This window comes from Rhyacophila brunnea, unplaced genomic scaffold, assembly GCF_057557595.1.
Source record: "Rhyacophila brunnea isolate RB1 unplaced genomic scaffold, BYU_Rbru_1.0 scaffold_10, whole genome shotgun sequence".
In the NCBI taxonomy this organism is placed as follows: Eukaryota; Metazoa; Arthropoda; class Insecta; order Trichoptera; family Rhyacophilidae; genus Rhyacophila; species Rhyacophila brunnea.
The window spans coordinates 32,770,698-32,783,175 of record NW_028232752.1 but is presented as its reverse complement, the minus strand read 5'-3'; the positions used below and the strand labels follow the sequence as shown (position 1 = coordinate 32,783,175).

At 36.3% G+C, this 12,478-nt stretch overlaps 1 protein-coding gene across 1 annotated transcript in view; it reads left to right on the top strand.

Annotated features, from left to right (window-relative positions):
* Positions 1 to 12,478, top strand: part of Dora (zinc finger SWIM domain-containing dorado) — a 46,098-nt gene that overhangs the window by 31,257 nt on the left and 2,363 nt on the right. The window contains exons 15-18 of the mRNA XM_085953431.1: positions 721 to 883; positions 1,729 to 2,312; positions 6,822 to 7,063; positions 9,164 to 9,394. Coding sequence (XP_085809557.1) covers positions 721 to 883; positions 1,729 to 2,312; positions 6,822 to 7,063; positions 9,164 to 9,394 — 1,220 coding nt within the window. The remainder of the gene's footprint in view (positions 1 to 720; positions 884 to 1,728; positions 2,313 to 6,821; positions 7,064 to 9,163; positions 9,395 to 12,478) is intronic.

Sequence of the window (12,478 nt, the reverse complement as noted above, 5' to 3'; positions counted from 1 at the left end):
ACATTTGGACATAGTTAAAATCATGGTTGTCCAAAGTAGGCACTGGAAGATTCTGGGGCTTCTGAAAAAAATGATCTTTGAAGCAGGTTTTCGGTGTGGTAGAAATTAATATTTTATATAATGGTGAATTAAAACAGTAGGTATGGCAACATTATTTCGTCGCACCAAAAGCAAAAGGGCACTTGTGCAAAAATGGAATTTTGAGATAAACTCATTTTAAGTTTTTTTGAGTTCTTCTATATCTTGTGAATATTTTTGTCGCTTTACACATTTTAAAATAATTACACCTGTATGTACCTGTACCCTTTTCTTATATTATTTTTGTAACCACTGCACATAACTGGCAAAGTCATGTACATGTTACGTTTTTGTTATATGTTAATAATTGAGGATTAGTTTACAAATCACAAGTGAACTTTATTTTCTTTCGTTAATTGTGATTTTGTGGATTTAGCTCCACAAATGCTATTTTGCATGTAATTTAGAGAAAATAATTACCAACAAAACTACATTCAACTCACAACCATCAAAATGTCACAAGTGCCTTTTTGCTTTTGGATGACGATTTATAGATACATCTTTATCTTTGACGGTTGGTAATAATATGAATGTGATATTTGTTGTTCATCTACATCAGGGGTTCTTACTTTCATTAGGTTGTTCTGTCTAGTAGAGAAAGTTTTCTGTGATGTCGTTGGTTATATAAATATCATATTGCAGGCGGCAGTGACATCGACAAGCGGCGGTCGCGACCAGCACATGCCTCACCGAGGTCTGCACATGGCGGCCTTTCAACTGGGGCTGTATGCCCTTGGCCTGCATAATTGCGTCAGTGCCAATTGGCTCAGTCGGACCTATTCTTCACATGTCAGCTGGATTACCGGTATGTAATGTATTCTGAATTATCACATACATACATATTATTATATCCAATGTATGTATTTAAAAAAACACCACAATTAATTTAAAATATTTAACAGAAAACCAATTTCTTCCTAATGTACAATTTCAATTGGTAACAAACAGGAGGTATTACCCGGCAAGCCACAATTTCTCTGAAAAAATAAAACCTTATGAACATATCTTTTTTAAAATATGAAATACATTAAAAGTATATCATGAAGACTTGTATTTCGGTTTAGTATGTCACCATGATTCCATGAGATGTCAGTGTGCATACAATATATTAAATTATTTAAAACAGTCTACCGAGGCTAGTATGAGTGTAATGTTCATTTTCTATGGACAGCCTTGTGTGCACAGAATTGTAGAACATGTAAATGCACATGTGGCATACATCCGGTTAACCGGACAATATTTTTTTGCTGACACATGCATCTCCACATAATATACTAAGTACATATTGATATTAAATGTATAAAATAATCATAAAAACTACACAAAAGAACATTGAGTTAGCTGATTAGAATAGATCTTAATAATTTCTAAAAGATGTCTACGTAAACTCACCCTCACACGAGCGGAATATATCAGACTGAACTTAGCCCTCTCAATTGGCATCACTGATGGCAGATAAGTTCTAGAGAACAAAGAAATTGATATCTTCTATTTCTTAAATGTTTCATTTTCATCTCAGTTCCATCACATGATGGGACATGCAGATTATGGCATGAAGGGATGTTATAATTTTGTGTGTCAAATGTTAGTGATCATAAGGTTTTTTTTTATTCATTTAAATTATTCATAATGTCATATAATATTCTTCAGGTCAAGCGATGGACATAGGAGCCCCAGCGATATCATTCCTTATTGATACTTGGGAAGGCCATTTGACACCACCTGAAGCGGCGAGCATTGCCGACAGAGCATCACAAGGATGTGACCCAGCCTTGGTGCGAGCTGCTGCCGAGCTCGCTCTCTCATGCCTGCCACACGCTCACGCCTTGAACCACAATGAGATCCAGAGAGCAGTCCTTCAGTGTAAAGAACAGAGCGACCCTATGCTGGAGAGAGCCTGTATGACAGTGGAGAATGCAGCCAAAGGAGGCGGTGTCTACCCTGAGGTCTTATTCACCGTCGCCAAGTATTGGTACGAGCTGTTTCTCCGACATGGTCCGCCTGGTGAGATGGACACGGACATGGACCCTGAACCGGAGGCTTCCATTCAGCCGATGGCCGCTATCGCCCCTCTGCCCATGGGCCCAATGGCTTCCATGGGCCCCATGGCTTCCATGGCTTCCATGGCTCCGATGGCTCCCCTTGGGATGGCTCCCTACGGTTTCGCGTATCATCCACTGCACATTCAGTTCCATCGGCCGCCGCCCATGCAACCGCCCCCGCATCATGTGCAGGTCTGTATCATTCTTCGATGTGATTTCTTTTTATTATTTAAGGGATAATCATCTTATTAATGGAAATTTCAAATATTGTATGGAGGGAAAGTGGTTCTTTCGGTTTCTGCAATTCTTCTCAGGGTCGCCGTACTCGTCAACTGCGAATAGACGGCTGAAAGTAAGAATTTAGTATTTGTAATAGGAAAATTGACAGGACATAAATTTTGGGTATTCGCAGATTCTTGCGTTTATATCGACAAAATCTTTAAAGATTTAATAATTGTATGTTTATTTCTAAAAGTAATCCTTACTAAAATAATGCGAGACTTTTTTAGGTCTTGCAAAAATGTATGTCTAATTGGTTAAATCACTCTAAAGCGTCAATTACATTGAGCTTCTTTACGAGCTATTTGTTGGCGAATTTAAAAACGGGTGATTTAGCTACTGCAATTTGATGATTACACACAAAACTTTCCATTCGCTGAGAAACCACAAGCCGGCGACTATTTTGACAGAACGTAGTTTGTTTTTTTACCGGGAGGTTGCTACTGCGCTCTACTGCGCAGACGCAGTAGGCCCACACGCCGGCGTGTAGTGTGTAAAGTTGACCGGCTTTCAACTTTTCTCGGTAGAGTGTTTACAACCTGCTTGTTAGCTTGTTCGATGAATACACTGGGCGACTTTACAGGCAGATTGTAAATTCGCCAACAAACAGCTCGTAAAGAAGCTCAATGTAATTGACGCATAAGACAGAGGAAGGCAATAGATAGCTGCTGCAGTAAAGTAGAATTAAACATAATACAAATGTCTTTTAATGCTAGAAGAATAGATTAAATCCGCTAGTTTTAACCTTTCTAACGCGGCAACTGACTTTAGTCAGCCTATACGCGCAAGTCATCCGCGCGTCAGCTGACTAAAGTCATTTCGATTTTCGTTTGCCTAGTACTGCTTTCGGCCAGGCGCGAAAAAATCTAATATTGATTTAATTTATTCAGAAATCATCCTTCTCTTGACATCTGTCAATGAATAGCCTAAACTTTTGTTCTATCTAATTTAAATAAATATTTTTCGGGAGCGTGTCTTGGATAAAAAAATATCAGTCATCGGGCCAATTCAAACTTGCCGGGTATATTAGTGTCTTATCGCTTCTTAGTGCATGTGCGCCGAAGATATTTGACTGACGCGTTTGTAGCGATACGAATTCGCGATATAATATGTTATATTGTTTTTTAGTGATTGAAAAACTATTTGGTGCATAAACTGTTATATAGAATATGAGAAAGTTACATTGATCAAAGTGAATTTACAAAACATTTTACAAAAGGAATGCTTTTTGAGATTGCATTCATTCGTCTACCTGCTAGTATATTATCCGCGAGTTAATAGTTTCGGAAAATAATTTGAACAAGGTGTAATTTAAATATAAGAGTCCGCGATTCAATATTTCTCTTTGTTTATTGTTGATTAACATTTTTAAATACTATTTTCTGATTATACTAATAGGTAAAACGGACAAAAGTTGTTTATTTACCTTAGTTATCAGTCATTTATAAAGAAAAGATATGTTAAGTAAATAAACATTTTCACACAATTGAAAATTTCTGTATCGGAAAAATTAAAAACATTTTGTGATAGCATATTGTGTGTGGTCGATATTTTGTCATTATTTTAAAATGGATATCCCTGGTAATTTGAGCGATGAAATGGGAGAAGCAATTCATGATCCTGATTCAGATTATGAATTGAGTGAAAATGAGTACTACGATGATTCAGATACTTCCAGTGCCCCATCAGAAAGTGCTGCTGCCGCCGCCTCTAATTTAAATGTAAATCGTAATGTTGACGATCTGTCTTCGTGGACTACTGGACCTTTCATACCAGTTGTTCACGAATTTGATGATTTCTTTTCTGGAGTCAGCCCGCACACAAATTTATCAGATAGCTCTAAAGAAATAGAATTTTTTGAGCATTTTTTGAATTCAAATATAATGGACAGAATCGTAATCGAAACAAATAACTATTATACAGAAGACATTAGAAGACAAGAACCATCGCCGAAATCACGAATGCATAAGTGGGTCAACACAGACGTCCCAGAAATGTACATTTTTTTTGCTGTAAGTATGTTGATGACTAGAAATCGTCACATCACAATAGAGGAACATTGGTCAACCGATCCACTCTTATCCAGCCAAATGTTCGGGAAAGTAATGCCAAGAGACAGATATACTTTGCTTTTGAGGATGTTGCACTTTTCGGATCCCAATACTCAAATTCCTGGAGATAAATTACATAAAATTAAAATTCTGATCGACCATTGCCGAGAAATATTCAAAAAAACAATGATGCCGCACGAGAACTTATGTATCGACGAAAGCATAATTGTTTTCAAAGGTAGATTGCTGTTTAAACAGTACATTCCTTCAAAACGCCACCGTTTCGGCATAAAAATGTTCGTTCTTTGCGATGTGATGACTGGTTATATATTAGATTTCATAATATATTGCGGGGAAGGAACAGATATTGTCGATGAGCAGGGACTTGGCATTTCGGGAGCTGTGGTAACGACATTAATGAACGAATATTTCGGTAAAGGTCATACTATGTGGACTGACAACTGGTATTCAAGCCCAGACTTATTTAAACATCTTCACGAAAAAAAAACAAATGCTTGCGGAACAGTCCGAAAAAATCGAAGAAATATGCCAACATTTAGGAAGCTCAAGAAAGGAGAAGTGGAGTCAAAAAATAGTAGCTCGCTATTGGCTATAAAATGGCACGACCGGCGCGAAGTCCATATGTTGACTACATTGCACAATGATTCATTTACACCCACAGGAAAATTCAATAGGCAGACCGGAGAGCCTATACTGAAACCTACATGTGTTATCCAATATAATAAATGTATGGGATCTGTAGATAAAGCTGATATGATGTTAAGTACACTAAGTTGTATGCGAAAATCAATAAAATGGTACAAAAAGGTGGCTTTCCATATCATAGATCTGTTTTTATTAAATTCATATATTCTGTTTAGTACTATCACAGGCAAAAAAACAGGTCTAGCTAATTTTCAGTTAAAAGTAATCAGGCAAATATTTGAAAAATATCAAGTTCCAGCCACATCCCGCGCACAGCAACCCGTCGACCATCCACTGCGCTTATCAGCTAGAGCGATGGCAAAGCATATGCCGGACATAATTCCTCCCGCAAATAAACGGATAAATCCTTGCAGAGTTTGTCATCTTTGTGCGAATACAAAAAAAAAGCCGAAAACCAAAAAATATTCCAGATACATGTGTTCCGAGTGTAACGTGCCATTATGCGTGTATCCGTGCTTTAGAGAATACCATGAAAAGGTGAACTATTAAAATATTTAAGTGTTTCAAAAATACTAAAATGACCTACCTACATATCAGACGATGTTGAAATTTATAAATTAATAACATTTGAAACTATGTGGATTATGTGTTCTGTTTAGTGAATAGTGTATTGTCATGTTATCAAAATAAACCATTAATATTATCAAGTGGGGTGTAAAAAAGGATTTCTCATAATTTATTAAGTGGTCTGGGATTACGGTTGCATTAACTCTGAAGTTTTGAACATAATTCTGTCATCGACGCACTTGTCCGGAGCCGACACGTCAACAAAATGGCGACTGAAACGTAAGTCACACGCTTTTTGTATAACGCGGCTTGTTCGTCATTCTTTATCATAATCAGGTCACAAATGTTTATTTTTAAGATCGTTAAAAATATTGCGACTATTCATAATCACCGTTGAACACTTAAAATATTTTTGATGACTGTATTTGTACATGTTTGACTGACATTTATTGTGATTTATCACAACTTGAAATCATGACGCGCTCTATTGTATTAAAGCGGTATTCTTGACGCTTTGAAAGGGTTAAACAGTACAAGGGTCTTAGAAAAGGTGAAAATTACTATAATTTTCAATATCAGTAATATAATAAATAGTTGACTCCTGAGGTCAATATTACGTTGAATGTGATGTATGTTGCCGTAAACAAATTGAATATTCATATGGAGTCGTTTTGCTTATGTGCACTGTGCACATGTGATTGATAGCTAATACAAAGTATAGGTGCATTGTAATGCATTATCTTTACATTACATAAACAGACTCGTCGATTCCCAAGGCCCGATGGAGAATTGCCTCTAAGAATCGTTATGTTGAGTCATGATCAAAGTAAATTTTTTTAGATTATCACCTGACCTAATTGCATTGAAGATTACTGAGAACAGCTGAAATTATCGGAAGAAGGCATTAGGTCGTGTACTCCTAGTTCAATGAAGACAAAATAAGTATGACTGACAAAGTTTAGTGTGTACTATTTATGCCGAATTTTAATAGCCTATCTACACCTCTCACCAAACGATCCAACTGCTACCTGAACCGTTGTGTGTATTTTTTATTTGAGGTTGACTATCGTTAAGTTTGCTCGTACGATTAGAGCATTAGCGAAATGGAGTCTTCGACTGAGATTTATTTTTGTTGCAGGTTTACGCTGCACCGGTTCCCGTCCCTTACGCCCCTGTTCCTGTGCCTGTTCCGGTGCCGGTGTCGGGCATCCGGTACTTATTCCCGGGTACAGTGCGGCCACGTGCCCCACCCGTGCGGCCACACCAGTACGGCTCGGGTCAAGTGAGGGCGCTGCTGTCCGCATACCGCGTAGGCATGTTGGCGTTGGAGGCACAGGCGCGCCGCGTGCACGACGACCGCCCCCAGAACAAGTACAGCAGGTATCTGCTTAGGTGACCACCATCACGATTCATCATACCCATTCTGCCCACTTTTCATTGTTTATTTATTTTGGTTCTCCTCTTACTTGCCCCTCATTTGTTTTCCTTTCATGTTTTCTTTATATTCTGAATCATAGTAGAAATAGGCAAATAAATGATTTCACCAGTCATCCGTGAATTAAAATTAAAATGACCATTGTTTACACTTCTATTTCTTCTTCTTCATAATTTTCTCATTAGACCTGATGGGTAATAATATTTAAAATGATGATGTAATTAAATTTGAATTTTAATGGTATAAAATGTTTAAATACTATGTACATATACTGTAATATGCCTATAGCGTCGTGGGTCCCATGCTCGAATCCTGGGTCTGACAAGTACACATATTGTTTTCAATAATTTGTGTATGAGTCAGAGTATGGACCTAATAAGTTGAACAAGTGGCTGACATCCATTTCTCATAAAAACAACACCTGTTAATACAAACCTCCACCTTGTGGAGGCCCATATGATCTTATTAGGATCGGACATGGTCATCAATATGACATATTATTGCACTAAAATTTTATTTTCTTCAATAACCTACATACATACTACAGTCGAACTTGGTTATTACAAATAAGATGGATATAAGCGTTACCCGTTATATTATCGTTATATAACATTTTTCGCGCCACATTCTATTTAAGCATAGAACATAAAAATCGTATAAATCCCCGAAACAAGCATGGCATTCATAAACTACAAAAGAAGTTGTTTATTGTAATGAATTAGTTCTGAGCTGCCGGCGCTGGTAGGTACCTACTGACTTTACAAAGCTTGGATTTTTTACATGCAATTTCAACCATATGCGTGGTACTTTTTCAATGTTGTCGGCGAAAACACCAATTAGGTACTTAGACACTTAACTAGTGTCATAAACGTAATCCGATCCTGGCGGCATCGGTCTAGTTAACTCCCGGTCTGATTTTGTTGTTTAGGGTCGAAAATGTTGTTTTTAAACAATCGACACTAACAGTTTTGCTCGGTATACCTGAGAAGTAGCTCGTTATAAAAGTGAATAAATGTATGGAGAAAATCATAAACTAAAATGTCAACGAATGTTTCCTCATTACATCCGAGATCTCGCTATTTCCGTGATCGTAATAAGAATAATCAAGTTCGACTGTACTTTCATATTATATAAATTATGTCATTTTATAGATTTTTTTGAGAATTAAAAAAAATGATCACAGCTTTTGTGAATATCAAACTGAAACAAAATATTATATACATTATGTTATTAAAACATTGCAATGAGAGTACTAGAGACATCCAGTGACAGAATTATGAGACTTATGATTATGTATAATACAATTCTTTTGTCAGCGGTCGCCGGAAGTCGACATGAACAAAAGCTTGTATTTGTTGGCAACTTGATCTCCGGCTACTAAATTCACTCGATCAAGTCAAGGCAATATTACTGAAAATTGAAAACAAAAATGTATCTAAAACCGATAATTTCTTATTGTTTTGGAACAAAGGTCTTTTAAAACAATGGTTTATCTTGTAATCCTTTTTATCTATGGAAAAGTGATATAGATAATTAAATCATATTATTACAGTTTCTAATTTATGTAGTGAGTTGTTCAATTAATATTGTCAGGAACAATTAATAATGAACCCACGGTGTCATACTTGGTGAAGTGCCTGTCTATGAAGCCATGGGCCACGGGTTAGGTCCCGCAGTTGGAAAAACATTGTTTTTTGATGTGTTAAACCCATAGCAAGTATTCAATGGTTTGGGCGAATGGCTAACAACCATTCCTCGTAAAAAGATTGTTATATAATCTCTACATTGGGAATTCACATATGCTCGCTCAGCATTGGAACGAAAATGCTTGTAATAAGATTAAAATCTTTTTTTATAAATCAGTTTATATTGTTTCCTTCAGCTTTGTTATGTCATAGATGTTTCCATAAATTGAATTTAGTCGCTTGTCTCGTAATTCCGTCACTAGATGCCTGCGATATCTATTACACTAAACATTAAGTTATTCTGATGCAATGTAATGACGCTAATAAACCTTCGATAAAAGTGTAAATGCGTATTTGCAGAGCTCCGCCGTATGGTGAAAATGTGAAATGGCTACTGAGGGTTTCGAAGAAGTTGGGTACACATTACCTGCATCAGTTCTGCCTGTGCGCCGTCAACTCAGTCGTCAGCCCCTTCATTCTATACGATCTGGCCATGGAATCGGCGCACTATCTCTCCAGGAACAATCAGGCCCTCTTTATGCAACACTTGAGGGGAGCTCTCTCACCGTTGGTGCAGAAGTGCCAGCAAATGTAAGATATGAATATATTATCAAATCATGAGTCCCTAACGAGGAATAAAATAGAGATATACAGTAAAAATTTATGTCAAATTCAACATGATAAATTTTCGGCCCAAGTTCAAAATTCTGTCCAGAATAGAATCGGAGGTTTTTTTTAGCTCTTTCACTTGAAAGTTTTTTTCCAAAAACTAACTAGCATTTTCAAAATGGTGTTTGTACATTAGCAATATATCATACTTATTATCTCAAAGTTATTGTTATTGTGAAAATGTTCTGTGATCTACTCAATATGTTGAGTGACCCAATTTTGGGGCACAACTTATCCTAAGTGAAGAAACCCTGCTGTATGGAAAATCAATATACAGTACTCTCAGTAATCCGCCGCTCGATTACCCGACAATTACTATAATCCGCCGTTATTTTTACTAGTTGAAAGCACAAAATCAAGCTCTATAATTCACCAGTATTCGATTGTCAAATTCAGTAGTCCGCCGCGTACAAGTATACAACGCAGATGAGACGGGCTTATTTTGGAGACTTCTCCTTCATAAACGTACATTCGTCGCGAAGAAAGTAATGTACCAGGGAGGAAAGTGCCCAAGGACTGCATCACAATTATGCCGCGCTCCAATGCAACCGGGACACACAAAATGAAGCTTTTGGTCATAGGGAAAGCCAGGAATTCTTTGCCATTCAAGAATATCTGCCTCACTGAACAACCGGTTGTGTTAAGTGATTTACTGTTTAATATTTAGTTAATAAACTTAGTTTATAAATATGTATAATTTAGTAAATACTGGAGGACCTCGACTTTGGCACGTAATTGGTTCCTGAAAAGATGTGCGAATGTTGAATGTTCAAAAGTAGAGGGAAGTAAAAAAAAATTTAAATTGTGTGTATTTTAAAATATTTATTTATCAAGTACATATAAGATGTTTGTGAGTCAGGGTATGGACCTATTAGGTTGAGAAAGTGGCTAACATCCATTTCTATTTCATTTCATAACACAAAATCTGTTAATACAAACCTCTACTCTGTAGAGGCCCATATGATTCCATCAGGATCGGACATGGTCGAAAAAAATAAAAAAATAAATATAAGATGTTTAAGAGGCGTTTAAGAGACATGTTGAAGTGGGGTTTGCGGGTGTTTCCCTTAAAAAGTTATCAAGAGTTAACTGTTTGCCACTCTTCTTTTTCTTATTTTAAATGGTAAATTATTAATATTACAATATTGCTTAACTGCTGGCACAAAATGTAAAGTGAACCAATCTGTAAATATTAACGCAGAAAACCCAGGCTTTTTTATTTGATTTCCAAATAACTGGAAGCAATCCCTTTCAATGCTCTGGGATTTTCTGCTTGATAAATAATTAACATTGGCATCAATTTTAAATCACCAGCTAAGTTTCCACCAAGAAGCAATGTCAATCGGTTTTTAGAAGGTTTATGCCCAGGGGCAACTGATTCTTCCTTAGATAAGAATGTACGACTAGGCATTTTTTTTCAAAATAAACCTGTCTCGTCTACATTAAATATTTGGCTAGAGGAATATTCTTCATCTTCAATAATTTTGGATAATGAGGAAATAAATTCTTTTGCAGCATCTTTATCCGCATCAGCCGATTCTCCAGTAAATTTAATATAAACCAACCGTTACTTGCTTGAAAAATCGTGTTAGAATCTTCTTTTAATCTAGCCTTCCAATCTTTGTGCAAACTAAGAGCCTTCACTTGAATAATTGAAATACTCAGAGGGACATCTTTTTGATGTTGGTCATCGATCCATGATGACAAAGATTTTTCCATTTCATTCATAACTATGCCGTGTCTTTTGGAAACAATCTTTAAAGATTTATTTCCACAACTTTGAACGTATTCCTTAATTTTATTTTTATTTTTCAAAATTGAACATATCGTAGACCTGTTTGTATCATACGAATGTCCGACTGAAGCAAAAGATTCACCGCTTATTGCTTGCTTACCGCAAAGATTTCCATCTTTGTCTCGATCATGTGAAGTTTATAAGTCCTTGATTTCTTTTTGTTCGTATCAACACTGCAGTTTTTCCGTTTCTCACTCTTGTTTATAAATCTTTAGGGTGAAATATTTCAAATGAATAAAATTAGCAAAACGCACAACACAACAAGCCTGCACGCACTCCTGCGCAAGACTAAACCTATCCTAGCTAGCTCACAAGCAAAGTGACTGGTGCGAGCAGGATGCAAGTGATGCAAGAAATGCACTTGCTTGTGAGCGAGCGAGAAGAGGATATCTTTACCCCACAGCGCGATGTTTTAAAAAATGATTTTTTTTAAATGTCTGCCTGTACTTGATTTTAATTATGATTAATAAAACCATAATTTGCTAGTATAAATTTCTCAAAAAAACTATATATTTTAACTTTTTTAATTTTTACCATATTTTGTATGTATGCACTACAATCCGCCACTTTCTCTAATTGGACACTTGTCTGATTTTTGGGGTGGTGGATTACTGAGAGAGTATTGTATTATGATGGAGCCAACTGACACTGAAAAAAGGTAATATTTGCACACATAATAAAACATCCAAACGGGTCACCAAAGATGGCAGCTATAAAAAAGAATTTATAGTCACTATTTTCATTACACACCACTCAACCTTAGTAAAAACATAAAGAAATCCTAAAAGTGTTACGATAGAAAATGTTTATATGTATGTCTCAATTTAGTTATTGTCCAAAGTCTTTAGGGAAAAGAATGAATGCGGAACAAAGGATAATACTTTTAATTACAAAATACTTTGTTTTGTTTTGAATGAACAATTCACAAGATTTAGGAATGTAACATTTATTATTGAACATACATAATTCCGAATACCTTTTTAATATAGGTACAGAGCTGGACTTGAACCCTCATCCATCAGATTCTGGTAAATGTACTTTATCAACTAGGCAACCTGTGTCATGATTACTACGTTGCTATGACACGGCACTGCAGATCGATCTGTGGTGCGTCAATGTAGGTCTTACTTGATTCCAAATGTATACAATTGGAATCAAGCAAGACCATTCCAATTGGATACATTTGGAATTTGGGGTCTTAACTGATTCTT